The sequence below is a fragment of the Styela clava genome, chromosome 11, assembly GCF_964204865.1.
Source record: "Styela clava chromosome 11, kaStyClav1.hap1.2, whole genome shotgun sequence".
NCBI lineage: Eukaryota > Metazoa > Chordata > Ascidiacea > Stolidobranchia > Styelidae > Styela > Styela clava.
This window is the reverse complement of record NC_135260.1, coordinates 6,172,634-6,191,729: the sequence shown is the minus strand read 5'-3', so window position 1 is coordinate 6,191,729 and position 19,096 is coordinate 6,172,634. Positions and strand designations below refer to the sequence as shown.

The following is a 19,096-nucleotide window of genomic DNA, read 5'->3' as shown; positions in this document are numbered from 1 at the left end:
TTAAGACGGGAAACTACAGCTTAGAACCCTTACTTTTAATCGCAAACTATACTCAAAAGTCGAAATAATGCAAAAACCAACCGCTCTAAGCATCTTTGATGTTTCATCGCTGTGAAAGAGTGGTATGATTCAAAATAAATTTTTACTCTCAATTCCCGATGTGAATTCTGCCCGAAAGGTAGCAAAACAAACAAACAAAAAAAAGATTCAATATTATCAACGTATGATTATATTTTCAAAATAAAAAAGATTAAAATTATAATCGTGATTTGAATCAATTTGTCAATAAATATCAGTCTGAAGTTGAAGGCCATAGTTGTTTCAAGGTAAAAAAAATTAGGTATTTTAACTTTCTTTAATAAGTCTGTGAGGGTCAAAACAATTTTGACAATTTTAAGAAATTTCAAGACTTTATGGACACCCTATATATTACCCAATAAATATCTATAGTCAGAATCAGCGGGGTTAAAATCATCAAGAAGCATGGTCAATAATTTTAGTTTGTAATATTCTAATATTAGTAATAAAGGGGAACTTATTTGAATTGATTTTGTTGGCTTCATTAGTTTGAACACTATGGCTAGAATAAAATAGAAAAACAAGAATTTGAAAAATGTCATAACATATGGTAGCAAGCGGTCATGGTCATGGCGAGAATTAAAATTTGTTCAAAATTTTGTTTTATATGTAGACAGCATCCAGTTTGATATCCGGCAGCATTCATGATTTAAAAATGAAGAAATTTTACACAAATTTTTGTTAGCTCCATACCTCAATGGCTTTTCGCAATCTGACCTATGGAAGAATTTCCTTATTTCTGGACAGAACCCAATGACCCTGCCAATTTTCAAAAACGATATTTTCATGAATTCATGCAAATAATAACAAGGAAAATGTAGGCAAAGTTCAGGACTCATCATAATACTACCAACCAACAAATAGCAACTAATTTGTTTCAAGACGAGTATGAACTAGTTGTTCAATTATTCAAATGTCAGATTTGTAACAAAAAAGTTATTATGCTCCTACACAAATGACAACATTACAAGATGCCAAGACAACTCGTGACACATGACAAGCAAAGGAACACTATGCTGTAATGATATTCCGCCCACATTCTTCAATAAATAAATGTATATAAGATTATAACTTAGTAGCAACCAGAGGTAGGTGTTTTATAGTCACTGATTCACATTAACAAAGAGAGATTCTGAACATAAATCAGAATCTTGTTACATCAATTGTTGGGACAGGACTTGTATTTTGTCAGTTGGATATTGTCTTCATCCATTATGTTAGTACTGTGTAAGGAATAAAGAGAAGTTCAAAGAAGTTGCCAAAGATAAACTCAACATGTGGAAACATTCAAAACCCTTCAATTGCAAATGGTTGTTTATGCAGATAATTGGTGAGATTATAATTATATAAATAGTTACACCTTATACACTGTGAGATAAGAAAATAATTATTAGATAATTAGCTATTGGAAATTTTTACAGTTGATTATTATTCCAGTAATTCTGGATTGAATAAATATTGACTGACTGTAATGGGATCAAATTCAAATTTTTGGACAGGAATTCAATTCAAGTTTTTAACCAGTAATAAAACCAACCGTATACAATATTCAAGATAAAATATATTCACTCAGTTATACTGGGGGGAGGAAAGCCGCAGATAGAAAAAGCTGGTTATCGAGCAGTGACACCCAAAGTTCTAATATAAAAATATAGGGATTTTTATATATGGAACAACAAATATTTTCGTGAATTCCGTAAGGTTTTGCCAATTATCTAACTAACATCACTTACTAGAAAATTATATATATTCACCTTTAGTTTAGATTTCATAGAAAGAATTAAAAAATACAGTGAAAAACATTAAAGATAAAACCACCCTTTTATTCTAACGACCTTGCAATAACATTTGGATGATTTTCCGTTTAAAAAAAGCTAAACTTTTATAAAATTGTGAAATTCATTACCTCATAGCAATTAGCATCGGTGTGGATGAAGCAGCACAATGCACTGATTGTACAAAAATAACACTTGGAACAGAGAGTGAGAATATCACATATGGACCAAGTAACGAATACAGCTGCACATGTGATTGGACAATACCAACAAGTATGGCGACAGCTCATGAAACTGCAGTTCTTTTGTTGGTACAAAATATTTCATTGCCATTGACAAAAGGTAGTGGAAGTACAGACTGCTCTGGAGAAATTAGATTCCCAGGTATGCACTCAACTGGTTGTTAGAAAAGTAAAACTATATGTCAATAAAAGTGTGCTTTGTGCAGGTGCTGGTAGCCACAGCTGTGATTTCACAAGCAACTACTGCCTTGCATATGCAACTGCATCAACCATTTGCAACATAAATAAATTCAGGGAAAAAATTCCAGTTGTAAATCACACCTGTGATTCAATCATTTCATGGAATGAAGTTGGAGGAAGTCCATACAAGATACAATACTATGCTAAAAACTTTCTGGGTTACACAAGACATTTCAGAATACAATATCTTGTGATCGATTGTAGACCAGCAACCACGTCTCTACTAAGTAAGTTATACAACTGTCTGAAGTTGAATCAACCAATAACATAATATAAACAAATCTCTATTAAAATTTTAGCCACAGTACCAGAGCGAGCAACAACTCATTCAGAAGAAACATCATCCCATGAAATGCTGTATTCAGACTTGGCAACTGAAACGATTAAAACATTAGACAACACTCAAAACACCACTTATGAAATTGAATGCACCAGCAACCAAGCATCATTGATCATTGCTATTCCAGTATCGGGAATTATGGGTTTGATCATTGGAGCTTTATTAATGTTCATAATACCAAGGTAAGCATAGATATTGTATATCAAAAAGAATAAAAGAATAAAATTGAAAATGAATAATAACATGAGTATTAAAACATGAAATCAAGATAAAAAAAATAGTCCAATAACTGCATAAATAAATGACACATAACATGTATCAAATATCGATGATTAACAATAAACAAAAAGCAAAAGGTTATCTCTTAGCAATTCGAAATGACCACTTGGAAGCGACAAAGTTCAAAATCTTATTCCGGAGATGAAAAAAAATTAATTGTGGAAACTCTAGAAATGTGCATGACCTGTTTCTCATTATTCGTCATCAAAAAATATATTTGTTTCCATCAAATACCAGGTATTGCAACAACCACAACAAGAAACCAAGGAACAAAGATTCAATGGAAATGGGAAGCATTCAACATCAGCAGCCAACTCTCCATGAACGAGCAACATATGAAAACTACACACCAACATCAGATGAAAGTGGATATGAAGTTCCGATTCAAGTTGATAACAAGAATGAACAACAATATGAGGTTGTGAGAAGTGGACGAGAGTATCAATATGAAAATTGATGAATGAGTAATAAAGTAGAAGTTCGATAATGAATAATGAAGTTCATCTGAACCATTTTTTGTTCTCTTTTATATTTTGGAGTAAAGATAAATGAGTAGTGGACCTCCCCATAGAGAAAAGCATTTTCAAAGTGAGACAATAACATTTATGGAATGAAGTTTATTACATTCCGACTTCTGATTTCTGTAATACCAACAATATCGAATACCAATTTTACTTTTTTTAAATATTCCATAAGTCATTGTTTTTTCATACTATGTTAAGGTTTTTTATCATTATTCATTCACATAATATATGACAGAAGATACTAGGGAAGGGGGTGTAGATAAGAGTAGACTTTCACGTCCATCTTCCCACACATTCCACTTACCGACATTTGGTTAAACCATGCTCACAATCAATCAATAGAGAACAATAAATTTGTGAAATTACTTTGAAAATCTAAATTTCTACTGTTTGTTATTTTTGCTTTCTGAACAAGAAATGTCTAAGAAGTAAAGCTTATTTCACAATTCGATATTCCCGTAGTATGTGTTTAGGCATAATTTTATTCCGATTTTCCTTATTTTAGTTCTATTACGAGTTCGGGGACTGTCTGTGTTAGCCACCTGAATATACCCCCTGTTTATAGGTTTCAATTTTATAGGTTCAAAATTTGTTACCTCCATATTGGTACACATACTTCTGAAGCGCCCACATTTTAGCTGGAAAGACCGCTAACTATGTGATATTCTACGTTGTCCAGGCGGACCTCCCAGAGTTCCACTGCGCGAATTCAGGAGGATCCACAGATAAAGTGCTACTTGCATTAAACGAGTACATTTCATTAAAGTTTTTATATGTTGTTGGATAAACTGAAATAAACGAAAGAGCATGTGTTAGATTAGATTAACGCTTGGATTAGTATTAAATTGAATATTACAAATAATTTTTGTTAAAGAATATTTGTTTTAGGTAGTAGGAAACCAGTGGTAAACTAGTAATACTGAGTACAACAGGACTTTATATAAAGCCTTTAACTGTTGAATCTTGTAAAATATCATACTAAAGATTTACCCTTCACACAAATTTTTTTCGACGTTTTTTCACAATAACTTCTAATTGTTTTGAGTCTGACGTCAGCCGCTATCTCAACTGCATTTATGATTTAATTGATTCAGATTGGATAGGAGGTAAAACTGACTAGCAAATAGGCAAACTACATTATTGAGCAATCATAGCACAAAATCATCCTCTCTACAACACCCATGAACAAGCAATTAGTTGTGTAATGACATAGACAAACTGTTGAATATTGATAGTTCACATAAGACTAATGAACTACTGTGCATAATACTATTGTTTGAACTTAAATCAACTTGAGTTGAGTTGAATTCGACTTGAGGTTTTTTTACAATAACTTCTCATCGTTTCGAGTCTAATGTCAGCCGCTATCTCAACTGCATTTATGATTTAATTGATTCAGATTGGATAGGAGGTAAAACTGACTAGCAGATAGGCAAACTTAATGACAAAGACAAACTGATTTCCTATTCACCACAATTAGCAACAATTAGAGACTTGAAACAAAAGTAATTAAAAAGCGAAACAAAAATTCACAACTATGATTCAATCAGCAGTTGAAAGGTATAGAATATGTCTGTATGAAGATTATATGCAAACATAACTAAACAGTAGGTATACCAAAAATTTGTTGAAAGATGAGGGAAAAAGGAATTAATAGTGTGGAAATTTGAAAGCTTATTTTACTGGATGAAATATGTTTGTATCAGTGTACATATATCTTGAATTTTAAATTATATTCTATCAAAAAGCAGCAGTCAATTGTTGAAATAAGGTATCAAATTATTCGACACAATGTTTCAGCAAACTATTTAAATGAAGATTGTTGTAAAAACAGAAAATATAAAGAAATCCAAATTAAATTGACTGCAATCTTATAGGCAGACAATTAGCTCAATGCAAAGTACTGAATAAACTTTGGGAAATGGACAACATTTACACATTGATTTTAGTAATTTCAGGTGAGTTCTGAAGAACTAAATAAAGCAATAATACAGCAACTATAATAATCCAGTGACATTATATGGATCATGTAGGAATGTAACTTGGGATAACTACTCGCTGTCGTAGGGTGGTTCATGTAACCGCTGGCCAGTTATGGCCATCCGTAATCCACCGTCAACGACAAGTCCATGTATCCAAAATGAATAACTGGTTAATTTATACTTACCTATACTAACTTATCCAAAACCAGACATAGACTGGTAACTAGACAAGAGGTCATGGTACGCCACATGATTGAGCCCTTTTATTAGCTTTCCCATCCTAATTTGGAACCAAACAAATATACAAGCACATGAAATGGGAAATATGATAAACTTAGGACATCAAGATTTTTTTCAACTTCACGCAATATCAAGCATTCAAAGCATTGGAATCTGTACAATAATTTCAATCTCAAAAAAGAATTATCTAAGATAAGCAAGGATGCGACAAATACCTACATCGAATTTTTCAAACCCGACTTTCCATGTATACCAGTGGTTTTGTCCAAGAAATGTGGCAAACAAACTACAAATGGGAAAAAAAGGTAAAATCCCGAGTTTTGAAACTTACATATAGATACATGGACATTGAGACAATGCAACTTTTTTTTTAATCATCTTTTGGATTAGTCAAGCCATAAAAAAATTGTACAAGTCATATGAAACTGTTTCTCATCCCTTCCCGAAGGATATGGCTGATATCGACCCAAGATGACATCCATCATTTATATGTTATATATATTAATATATTAATAGCGATCCACGGTCAATGACGATATTGACAAATTCTGCCACTAATTATACAAGCAAAAGATCCTTTATGGCACTTTACAATGAATCATCAATCTGAAGTTTCGAGCTGACTCATACCACATCGATGTTTAGCCTATTCAGTGTTTTTGCTTCAATTGATATAAGCTATTAGTTATGGTAAAAAATCACAATGCAATGGTAAAAAAATATTATCATTTTGCAGTGATCTGCAATTCTCTGAATGAAGTCCAAACATGCAAAGATTGTCCAAATACAATACTTGGAACAGAGAGCAAGAATATCACATATGGACCAAGTAATGAACACAACTGCAATTGCGATTGGACAATACTCATAAGCATGGGCACAGATCATGAAACTGCAGTTGTTCTATGGTTCAAAATGTTTCATTGCCAAAGACTACTGATACTGGAAGTACATATTGCTCTGGAAGAATCAGATTTCCAAGTAAGTGGACTGACTATTAAATGATGCTATCTACATTATCAAACAAATATTTAAAACCAAAACATCGGTTTATTTGACAACTTCAATATGTTTTACACAGGCACTGATGAATACAAGTGTGAGTTTGCAAGCAATGCATTTGCAACTGTATCAACCATTTGCAACATCAGCAAAATCAGAGAGAAAATTACAGTTGCAAATCACACTTGTGATTCAATCATTTCATGGAATGAAGCTGGAGGAAGCCCATATAGAATCATGTACAATGCAGGACACTTTGCTGGTTACACAAAACATTTCACAATACAATATCTTGTAATTGATTGTGGACAAACAACAACCACATCTGCACTAAGTGAGTTATAACATCTCGGTTAAAATAACATCTGAACATGAAGAAATAAATCCTTTTCTCACATTGAAATTGAATTATTTAGCAACAACTATGCAACAGAAACAAACAGCGAAAAAATTGTGAATCCACATCTACACTAATGATTGCAGTGGGTGCATCAGGATTTATTGTAGGAATCATAATTGAAGTTTTGATAACTTGCTTGATGCAGAGGTAAATAAAGACTGTTTACAGTTTGATAAAATTAAAATATTTGCCAGCGATATTTATGCTTTGTATGATAGAGATTCAAAACAAACAATTCTGTATATAGGTTTGCAGTTGTGTAACCACATCCTATATTGAAGACCAAACACAGCAAAATCAACCTAGCTTACCTAAAATGATACAATAATTCTGGTATTCAGTTTATTGCAGTAGAATATGAAAAAAAGTGTAGTGAAAATTTGTGCATGGCAGTTTAGGTTCTAACTACAATCTGACATAGATTAGAAAATGGATTATCCTTCAATTCATTATCACCACTGAAGAAATTGTTGGTATTGTTTTTTAAGACATGAGCTTGTTTTTTACACTCATTTGGTAAACAATCTGATTTGTTAATACAAAAAAAAAACTTACTTTGTATTGTTTCAAACATATTAGGTGGAGAAATAGTATTACATTCCTCCATTTCACTCAGATGCATGATAAAAAAAAGAAAAATAACTTGTAATTTAGATTTCTGGTAAAAAAAAACAAGAGTAAAACTCAATAGAAATGCAATGTAGTCAACATCACCAACCTAACACTACGGATCATGCAACATATGACAATCATGAACCAACAACAAACGAAAACGGATACGAAGTTCCAATTCCAGTTGACAATATGAATGAAAGACCATATGAAGAGATAATACATGGGAAGGACTCTGAATATGAAAAATAGGAAGAAAAAATAACAAACATACGTAAACATAAAAACATAGTTTTCTCTATCTCAACATGAACTATAGTTGTTTATCTAAAAATGAATATATTGCAATATTTTTTTAATATTGCAATATATTATATTGGCCGTGCAATCATTTAATAAGGTTATCCACCTTCTATAATGTCTTCATGGGTGCGATGGCCTAGCGGATTAAAATGTTACACTTGAATGTGCTGGCATGATACATATGTCGGGTTCAAACCCATGTCCACCACCTTACCCAGGATGTAATAAATTGGGAAAACAATGCTGACTTGGAAGATTACAGTTCTTCTAAAAATAATCCTTGCTCAATAAGCCTTGCTCAAAGTGAAATGCATCACATAAAAAAGTATTCACTGTGAGAAAAAATAATGAGTACAACATCAGTGAGCTGTCTATTCATATCAATACAGTTTGTTATGCTACCCTTTGCAATCAATTAAATATTTGATCATTACAAATCAGTCTATTTTAAGGCAAAGCCATGGAACGGTGAGGTGTCTAGTAGTAATCCTCTAACTATCCTAGACTGGATTCGAACCAGCGAACCCACATAAGGTAATCAGAGATAGGCCTATTCCTAACACCTCGCCGACTCACATTTGACATAAATACTAATAATCAGCACAAATCTGACAACAATGGCTATCCAGTACATAGGTGTCGTACCAAATAAAATTTTAGCACACACCCGAATACTTTTTACATTCCAGCAGATTATCAAACATGGTCTCAAACATCAGCTCTTTTTCATGATTTCACTAGCTATTTGTCATTTTTAGGTTGTGTTACTGATATTTGAGTATAAATCAAAAATCTGTATAGTCATTATATCTCCCAAGTAACTTCAGTGTAACTGCATCAATCAAATTATAGTCTTAAAAAGTAGAGATAGACTAGGCTAAAATTAGTTCTTAGTTCTTTCAAATAGTAGGTGTTAATGTATTTTAAATCAAAACGATGGTTATTAATTTGTAAATGAGATCGTTAGCACCACTTCATCAATTTATTGAACTTCCGGAATTTACGTTTTTGAATATTTTTCATAATTCAATACAGGAAGTAAAATTTGTGTATGAGCGACCTTGAAACACAAGAACTTGCTTTAAGCAGGATGACTGCTCCACTTTTTGTCATAGTCCTCATCAGCATTTGATAAAACTGTGCTTTCAGTGAATAAATAGTAAACAGTAAAATTGTTCTTGAAATCAAAAATATCACTTTTGAAAAAATAAATCAATGAATTTGAGAGAGAGAGAATTTATTTTTTTTGTCGAACCAAAAAACATAATGATGATACAATAACAAACAAATAATACATAATGCAGTTTTCGGTATATGACTGGGTGATAACGATACGACAAAATATGGTCATCTGAGTCAGTTACCACCCAACTCAAATACTTGAATAAATGAATTGAAACGGGTTCTGTTACAATATGAACTCTCAGTATATATATATATAAAACTATATACATTATATACAAAAATAATCTGATCAGAAACAGGATAGGGGAATTAACCGAATAAATTAAATCAAACAATACCACCAACAATAAATACAAAGAAAAGAGGATTTTAGGTTGATACATTTTGCAAGTCTAGAAATATTATACACATAACAGTGTGAAAAAAATTAAAAAATTAAATTTTTTCCTCATTTTTAATTTGATTGGATGGAGATATGCATAAATTTGGTAGTAAGTGAACATTACAAGCATTGGAATGATAATTTATTAGCACGACAAGCACAACAATATGAAATAAATCTTACAACAGTACTAATTATACATGAATCAATATTAAAGATGGAATATTTAATAAAGTTTGACAGGATTCTCTAAATAAACTACAATTATCCAATATCCTTAAATTTTCGTTCAATGTGTAATGCGTAAGGTTCGATATAAAATTGTCAAATTAGTTCATCTTATAATTAGTTCATCTTATAATTAGTTCAACTTCATTTTATAATTGCACAGTAAAAGTTATATTCATCCCACATTATACAATACCATGTGGAAATATATGTGGATAAATCATGGAGTTCCAGCATGTGAGTTCAGAACAAGTAGGAAGATGGCAAATTCAACTATCACAATGAATTAAATGATTCATTACACATTACTACATGAAAATACATGTTTATAAAGTATAGAGTTCCAGCGTGTGTGCTCAGAACAAATAGCAAGATGGCAATTCATATATCGCAGCGAATTAAATGATTCATCACACAATACTACATGCAAATATATGCAAATAGAATATGGGGTTCAAGCATGTGTGCTCAGAACAAATAGGAAGATGGCAATTCATTTATCACAGTGAATTAAATGATTCATTAAACAATACTATATGAAAATATATAAGCGAATAAATTGTATTGCAAGTCCCATACACAATCAGTTAGAATCTGCTCTATGGGATTTCATGGACTGATTACAGATGGCTATTGTGTCAAGCTAATGCTTATCGATACAAAACAATCTGTTTTTAAAATAAGTATCATGACACCAGGAAGCGTGATTTCCTATTCGCCCACAAAGAGAAACAATAAGAGACCTGGAACGAAAGTAATTAAAATACAAAATAGCAACCCACAGCTATGATTCTAACTAGGTCACAAGACTGGCTTGGCTGTCTGGTTGTTGTAGTCACACAGCAGTTAAGAGTATAGGATATGCATGTATACAAACCATATGAAAACATAACTAGAATTTGAGAACATAAAAAAAGAAGAAAATATGATTGCGGAAAGTAGAAAACTCATTGTACGTGATACATTAGATACATTATCCAGCGCTCTAAAAATGTGTGTACCGATAAGGAGGTGATTAATTTTGTTTGCCTACTTCACATCAAGTTGTGTAAAAGGACTGAGGCCTATATGGGCAGGTGGTATATTCACTTGGCTAACACAGACAGACAATGCTTAAACTCGCAATAAAACTAAAATAAGGAAAATCGAAATAAAATTATGGCCTAATCCTAACCTGGTACACACTCTACGGAAGTATCAATAAGCCTATTTTACTGGATGAAATATATGTCAGAGTGTATTAATAAAATATAATTCTTCATGCAGGAATGTTCAAAAATACAAAGCCGAAAATATAGAGAACTTAAATTTTAGGAAGTATTCTATCAAAAAGCAGCAGTCCATTGGTAAAAGAGGTCATCAAATTATTCGGCATGATGTTGGAGCAAACTATTTAAATTAAGATTGTTAAAAAGGAGGAAATATAGGGAAATCCAACTAAATGGACTGGAATTAGCCGAATCAGTACCGAATAAACATGGACAACATTTACACATTTTTTTTGGTGATTTCAGGTGAACTATAAAACAATAAATTAATCAATATTACAAACTATAAAAATGATATGATATTTTCTAGGTCAGGGGTTCTCGAACTTTTGGTGTTGCGGAGCCCTTGAAAAGGTTGATTATTATTCACGGAGCCCCAAAATAAATGTTGAAATTGTTACTCTCAGATTAATATTCCTGAGCAAGTTAAAAGTACTTTACTTAATTTAAATGCTGAGCATTATTTAATAGGGTTAAAACAAGTCATAAATAAATCTAAATTTCAAACATAAATTATATATACTAAAGCTGTAAATTTGACACTTGACAAACATACTAATAAATTAGGGGTCGAATCTTTTTCCTTTTGACATTTTTGGAAGACTTAAAAGGCTGCTAATAATGTGCGCACTTGCATTTTGTTACAATCGCCGATTTTTTTCCTCAGCATGGCGTGTTTTTGAACCTTTAAACATCTTTACGCCGGTGTTTATTCTCCCTAAATCAAAAATTGGATCAGCGATGTACCTTTTTTCATTCTGAAACTACCGACGGAGCCGAATGCAATAAAATAAATTTCAATTGTTCGTATTTTGCCCAGACATTGTGATTTTTTAAACGACGATATCATGCTTAAAAATAATCTCAAGTGCGATAGAACAAATCAAGTTTGACAAATCCCAAGATCGCAAAAATACGACTCCAATTTATTTATAGTTGGCAGTTTATTACATATTTTATGTTATTTTAGAATAGTATTCATTCATTTTAGTAATCCTAATAGTAATCTCGAATCAAACGTGAGTAACGATGAGCACAATTACATTATAACGACGAGACACGTTGAATGCTCGCATCGCTCATGGATTGAATATTTTACACAACATACTATTGTTATACGTTTTTTATTCGCGAAGAATGTTGTGCGGAAATTCCCGATTCCAATTTCAAACCAACTCCCTCTTAAGAATCCTGGCTGCGCTCCTGCTTATAAATAATGTCATTTTTTAATTCCTCCACTTTGCCATATTTCGAGGCTGTATTAATTTTATCGAAGCTGTTATTGCGTCTTTGAACAGTTACAAAATTAGTCAGTATTTTGAAAAGTAATCGAATAGCTCGCGGAGCCCCTCGGGTTTCTCTCGCGGAGCCCTGGGGCTTCGTACGGAGCACTCTGAGAACCTATGTTCTAGGTCATGTACGGATATGATATGCCGGTAACTACGAACAAATGGGAAAACATGAACTCGCATATATAGTGGGTGGGGTACCCCACAATTCAGGTATTAATCTGTCATGAAAATCAAATTAATACAAGAGTGGGGCACAAGGTTTTGTGTAGTTGCAAGTCATTAAATCGCCTGACATCCATTTATGTTATCTTTGCTTATAGCATATTAGGAATAGTCCAGCCATGCGAAGATTCTAGAAGTCACATGAAACTGTTACTTACCCCCTCGCGAAGAATATATCTAATATAAACACAAAATGGTGTCAAATATGTATATGTTACAATATACCAGTACCAATTGGTAGTCAAACTGGATGAATACTGGCATCAGTGATATAAACCAAGAAAGTTTAATCCGAGATTTCTTGTGAAAACTGTACAGTAAAGCTCTAACCTAAAATTTTAACCTCATGACAAGCCAACACTTGGCCCATTCAGTGTTTAGATCAAAGGATATGACTATAAATTAGCTATGGTATGATTAAAAATAATTGATACAATAATTCATCCATAAAATCTGACAAAATTACAATTTTGCAGTCTCCTGTAATTATCTGAATGAAGCAGCGACATGCACTGATTGTGGGAACATAACACTTGGAAAAGAGAGCAAGAATATCACATATGGATCAAGTAATGAATACAACTGCAACTGTGAATGGACAATACCAACAAGTATGTACACAGATCATGGAACAGCAGTTGTTCTGTTGTTACAAAATGTTTCATTGCCAATGACAACAGGTACTGGAAGTATAGACTGCCCTGGAGAAATCAGATTCCCAAGTAAGTGTTAACTACAAGTGCTACTAAACTGTTAGAAATCATTTGGAAGCAATATACAGTAATGCACTTATTACAGACGCTGCTGCACACACATGTGAATTTGCAAATAACTTCTGTTTAGTTCATGTGGAGTAACAGAAAGTTGTGATATATTTGATTCTGTCTAATCTAGCAATAAGTAAAACTTATATTACCCTACATCACAACCTTCATAACATTTCTGATTCCGAAATTCTGAATCATATACTATGTAGCCTATCTCATTAATTGATAATTAGTTCATGTTCAATTTGAAATCTGCTGCAATGCTAATGCAAGTGATTATCTGAGCATCAAGACATAGTCTTCAAGGTTACATATCTCAGATTCACACTCCATGACCAACACTTTATCCAGGGTGAAACAAATAGAATATTCTGGAGTGTAAAGATTTTGGTACCTGTTCATTACATCTGGTGGGTGGGGTGGCATATTATTTAGATCCATATTTGGAGTGAAACTGTGAATTAACCACACAAAACAGGTTTTTACAATTCATTTACTGTTAGGAAAATTATATTATCATAATTCAAAGTTATGTTAGATGCCTCCACTTCAGTTGACGCTCAGAGTTGAGTCTTCTTTTATTCTGAGTAAGTCTGCATGACCATGATGACGTGAGATATAAAAATGGAGACAAAAAATACAAGTTAGAATAATTAACCATTCATGTTTACACATAAAAACATTGGGGAATAAATATTTCTAATAACAGCAACAACACCAATTGCAACAACAATTTTAAAACTACATTCATCCACTCAAACAAGCCCAGAGGAAACGAGCAAAGCTGGAAGAGACGAAACTAGTGGTGAAAATAAAACTATAAAATTAAAATTTTTATAGAATCTATCATGAATATATAGTTACAATAACGTATCTTATTCTTTTCTAATTCATATTAACTTATATTTCCCTGACTACCCTGCTAGATCAAATCTCGCGAGATATTTATAGGTGAGCGCATTTCTGGACTTCTCAGTCATATAGTGGTTTTCATCAAGACATTTCAAACCTAATCAAAGTCGACATTGTTATGCAAGTGCGCCGCTTCTCTGGTCCTATGTATTCTCTTGAAATCATGAGTTTTTGTTTTGCACTAGTTTTAATAATTGTTTTTCGAATCAAAAGTCTAAAAAAGTTCAATAGATATAGTACTTTGCATGGAATTGTCCTTCGTGCCACAACCCAGGTTGGGCATCCCTGGTTCACGTAATCAGTAAATTGACGGAAAGATGTGGTTCTCAATATGATTGAGCTATCTTATCAGATTACTTTCTACAAGAATTGATAACAAAATTCCATCTAATCCTATTCTATAAAAAACTCAAACACGAAGTTTTATGTAAATTGAAAAATTTTACTTCCTCAGAAATACCCAATGGAATAACTCCAAGAAGACAAGGCCAAGGATCAAATGATACTTCCACACCATTAACAACTAATGCGGAATCTGATTCAACAACAGTCATTATTATTGTTGTCTGCATAACAGTGTTGCTTGTGATTGGCATTGCCATATTGCTGATATTAAGGTGAGGAGATTTTTTTCTAATGATTCAGTGGACTCAATTTAAGAGATGCTATTCCAAACACTGGTTATGTGCAAGAGGAATGCTGGCTCTTTGTCGCATCAGAGTGATTTGTAATGGTTGACATCATTAAAATTGGCATTTGTATCTATACATCATATAAAGTGGCTCTGGCCCTGTTCAATGTTTTAAAACAAGATTGGTAACTTCTACTCCTTCCTTTGGGATATGCTGTACAGTGCAAAAAATATTTGACCATTAAGCATGTATATTTCCAACCAGTTTGCGACTCCACTAACTGGTCAGCCCAAGGAAACATTTCTCAAAATTACATCTTTAGTATTATGAAATCAAGTTTGACCAAATTGATTTGAGTCAAACTTGACCCATGTATTACTGTTTTTAAAAGAATAGATGCGGATCTGTGAATGAAGGTTGCCTGAAAGAACTTTATTACCAGATCATTATAGATTAAAAATGACTCAATTCTACTGTTAATCTATAATACCGCTTGGAAACAAATATATCAATTACATGAATACGACTCCATCCACTGCACAATTTTTTCATATTTTTTTGACGACTCCCACTTCAAAGATAGCTCAGTAAAAGAATCCACTGATATGTTAGAAGTGAAATTTTTGATGAGGAAAGAATGAAATCTTTCCGATTTGGCATTGCCTATTTAATTTATTATACTTTGGTTGAAAATGAGGTATTAATCGTATTTGATAGGAATTAACGCACAATTCATCCGAATCGAGTTGATCACTCACTTAATGGTGGGCGGTTAGTTGATAACAAGTTTTTCCATTTATATAGCAAGAGCTACATAGTGACACGAGTCCAACAAGAGTCGAGTTGGTGACATGAGCTTCCCCAACTCTGAATATGCCCATCAGATTTTTAGCTTTCGATGCCAACAACAAGTCTAACACTTTAACCAATATGAAACTGACTGTTCATTCGATTTCATACAGATACTGCAAGTCCAAAAAAACAACTCCAGAGGAACCTATCAAACTCACAGAGATTAAGGGAAGCAACCGTAGCAGTGAAAAAGTAATGGTTGACAACATACTTTACGGCACAGCAGACGCCAATAGTGTCCCAGAGAATAAAGAAGTCAATGGCAATGATGACACAGATGTTGCAGCTTTATACTCAGTTGTGCAAAAGAATAAAACTGAACCAGATGGAAATAGAATAGTCATAGAAAATAAAGATACTGTGACAGTTCAAGAAGACCCGTCATGTGTTTATGCTGTAGTGCAAAAATAAAAAGTGCTATTTGGTTGTATTAATATGAAGGGTTCTCACAACTGAAATGTATGAACAACTTGCATATTAAAAAAGGAAAAACTATAAGTAACAATAGTATAACTATTAGCATACATTACGAATTTTTACATCTTCTGTGAATTTGAAAATAAATTTTTATATTATCAATTTTACCTTTTAATTTTTGGTGTTCCGCAAGGTGAGATAAAAGCGTAGGTGTTCCGAGGCAAAAAAGTTTGAGTAACGCTGGCCCTAAAAATATAATATCAAGTATTTATATTTCACTTCAATAATTTTACAGTAATCTACATTTCATTTATAATGAAAGATTACTGTATGCCTTTCGCTCCTATATTCTCTTGACATTATCCATAATAATTTATTGTGTTCCTCTATTTAAATTGTTTATATATTTAATCTTAATTTTCTTATAATATTTGTTTTCATATTCATTTTATTTCTGTAGCCTTTCAATATTCATTAACAAGCTTCTACATTTTCTGACCAACAATCATGCATTGAGAAGAACAACCTTATTTTTTATGTTATTGTTTTGATATAGAAGACAGATCAGTATTTCTTATTCTTTATTTCAATTAAGATCAGCCATTTCGTTATAAAGTTTCTAACTTTCAATTTGGTAAGAATTGACTATTTGAATATCAAGTTATTCTAATTGAAATTACTCAATTGAAGATAATAAAATATTACAAAATATCCACAATCATTTACTGTGTTATAAATTTATTAGATCTTCGGTGTTATTGTACACTACTTCCGCATTAGCACATTAGGTTACAAGGTAAAGATACAAATTTTGTGACTTCTTGTTAGAGAAATCTAACTGTGCTGATTGTGCTACCTTTGCTAATAATCTAACTTTAAAATTAAATTTGAATATGAACCCCATATTGTGCCACATGACAAAGAAAAAAATAAATTTTATGATATAATGATATTGAGCAAAAAAACAGACAGAAGATGGTGCTTGACAAATACCTTCTGATAACACTGTTAATTTTACAAACTAAAAGTAAAAACTCTTTAGTGTTACCCTGTATCAGTACACCAGTGATAAATCCATTAAATCTAAAAAAAATCCTTAATGTATTTCAATTCAATTCTTGTATTCAATTCCTTTATTCTCCTGTATCGTTGCTTTATATTGACACATTATTTGATGTAATCAAACATTTGCTTGCAATGGAGATGAACAAATTTTAATTTTAATATAGCCTTGATTTTAATTCAATTTCTGTATCTTATTTGTGTTAGCAATAATCAAAACGTCAACATTTCTCAGAGTATGAACCCAAACGACCTAGTCATTCTAAGTTTTTTCTTAAGCAGCTCATTATAGCAGTTGACATTCCACACTTTTTTCACCTATGAGAAGTAATACAATATTATATAAATCCGTATCCACCATGTTACTCATAAGATACTGTACTAAATATATCTAGAGTCAGCACAGAGTTTACTAAAAATTACATCAAGAACTAGTCTCAGATACATCCTTTTCTAATATTAGTCATCAAATAAGAAGATTCAAGACAATGAATCATGGTTCAAATCTATATGAAGTTTTGATGAATAAGACATTCGTAGGTCTAACTCATTGACATCGTTTCAAAATAGAATATCAATTACTCAATGATTTCTTTCAATCTGACTATGAGAGTATTTACAAATTTCTGAATATGAGCAAGTGACCTGATAGTATAAAACAAGAAATTTCTACTGGGATGACACAAAAAGCATGAAGGGTTCAAGATTTATCATATTTTCTATAGATATCTCAATGAATAAGTATATTAGCAATTCTACATAATGTACATCACCCGATAGCAACTAACCTGTTTCTGAATAAGTATGAACTAGTTCACTAGTTGACCAATGATTCAAATTTCAGATTTGTAACAAGAAAGTTATTGCTCCTACATAAATGAAAACATTACAAGATACCAAGCTCAATATAAAATATAGGTCAGTAAGTAATTATTACATAGTAGCAACCAGAGGAAGGTGTGTTTCGTACTCACTGGTTCACATTAATAAGGAGAGGCTATGTTTATCTCCTGTTTACAAAGTTGACAAAATTCCTATTCACATTGAAAAAATCACACCAAAGCTCAGCTACTCTTGTATAGCAAAATATTTGGTTTGAAAATGTTGCCATTTGCAAACTTCCACGTCTCATAATATACTCTGATGTCAAAAATTTGTAACAACTACAGTTTCGGATCCAATTCCAGATAAAAATGCCAAACACGACTTTCTATCGTCGATCCAGTGAGATAAAGAAGCTGATATTAAACCAAATCAATACATTATTCATCAACTTAGATTATCAATCATTATTATTTTTATTTCTATCAAACACCAGGTATTGCAACAACAACAAGAAATCAAAGAACAAAGATTCAATGGAAATGGGAAGCATTCAACATCAGCAGCCAACTGTCCATAAACGAACTGCATATGAAAACTACACACCAACATCAGATGAAAGTGGATATGAAGTTCCGAATCAAGTTGATAACAAGAATGAATAACAATATGAGGTTATAACAACTGGAAAAGAATATCAATATGACAATTGAAAGCTCGGACATATCTTTTTCACAGTCACAAAACTAAGCCACAGAAATTTTGTAACATAAATTTTGGCAAAAATATGAACAAAACTTTGATCAGCCCTACCGGATAATTTAGAAGTTTTTTGCATCTGTAATATATTCATCAACAGCATATCATATATTTATATCAATTTACAATAATCTATAATTGATACTTTCAAAGAACTTTTCCATGCAGTGTCTTAATTGGGTGAAATTCTAGCTAAGCAGCCACTCAGCATATCCTAACAATATAGATACTCTGTGAGTGAGTGTGTATGAGTAGATAATCAATGCAATAATCAATATC

At 32.2% G+C, this 19,096-nt stretch overlaps 3 protein-coding genes and 1 long non-coding RNA gene across 8 annotated transcripts in view; 3 read left to right on the top strand and 1 right to left on the bottom strand.

The window, feature by feature from the left end:
• Positions 1 to 106: 106 nt before the first annotated feature.
• Positions 107 to 19,096, bottom strand: part of LOC144429619 (uncharacterized) — a 31,328-nt gene continuing 12,338 nt past the window's right edge. For all 3 annotated transcript variants that reach the window (XR_013478912.1, XR_013478913.1, XR_013478914.1), the window contains 2 exons: positions 16,343 to 16,420; positions 107 to 1,301 (listed from right to left, as the gene is read on the bottom strand). This is a non-coding gene — a long non-coding RNA (uncharacterized LOC144429619). The remainder of the gene's footprint in view (positions 1,302 to 16,342; positions 16,421 to 19,096) is intronic.
• On the top strand, positions 1,270 to 4,300 carry LOC120347532 (uncharacterized). The gene is made up of 5 exons (XM_039417550.2): positions 1,270 to 1,408; positions 1,992 to 2,237; positions 2,302 to 2,562; positions 2,635 to 2,857; positions 3,192 to 4,300. Exons 1-5 carry the CDS (start codon positions 1,354 to 1,356, stop codon positions 3,409 to 3,411), a joined length of 1,005 nt encoding a protein of 334 aa, XP_039273484.2. The 5' UTR covers positions 1,270 to 1,353; the 3' UTR covers positions 3,412 to 4,300.
• On the top strand, positions 6,237 to 8,290 carry LOC144429956 (uncharacterized). 2 transcript variants are annotated; one of them, XR_013479199.1, is made up of 4 exons: positions 6,237 to 6,681; positions 6,782 to 7,036; positions 7,119 to 7,249; positions 7,757 to 8,290. XR_013479199.1 is itself a non-coding variant. In XM_078118208.1 (3 exons), the coding sequence occupies exons 1-3, from the start codon at positions 6,606 to 6,608 to the stop codon at positions 7,157 to 7,159; spliced, it is 372 nt and encodes a 123-aa protein (XP_077974334.1). In that variant the 5' UTR covers positions 6,237 to 6,605; the 3' UTR covers positions 7,160 to 8,290. The 2 variants fall into 2 exon arrangements, 1 of the variants encoding a protein (XP_077974334.1); XM_078118208.1 differs by having other exon boundaries at positions 7,119 to 8,290.
• Positions 11,083 to 17,420, top strand: LOC120347529 (uncharacterized). 2 transcript variants are annotated; one of them, XM_078117728.1, is made up of 5 exons: positions 11,083 to 11,326; positions 13,071 to 13,205; positions 14,071 to 14,166; positions 14,728 to 14,890; positions 15,868 to 17,420. In XM_078117728.1, the coding sequence occupies exons 1-5, from the start codon at positions 11,290 to 11,292 to the stop codon at positions 16,166 to 16,168; spliced, it is 732 nt and encodes a 243-aa protein (XP_077973854.1). In that variant the 5' UTR covers positions 11,083 to 11,289; the 3' UTR covers positions 16,169 to 17,420. The 2 variants fall into 2 exon arrangements, with proteins under 2 accessions (XP_077973854.1, XP_077973853.1); XM_078117727.1 differs by having other exon boundaries at positions 13,071 to 13,316.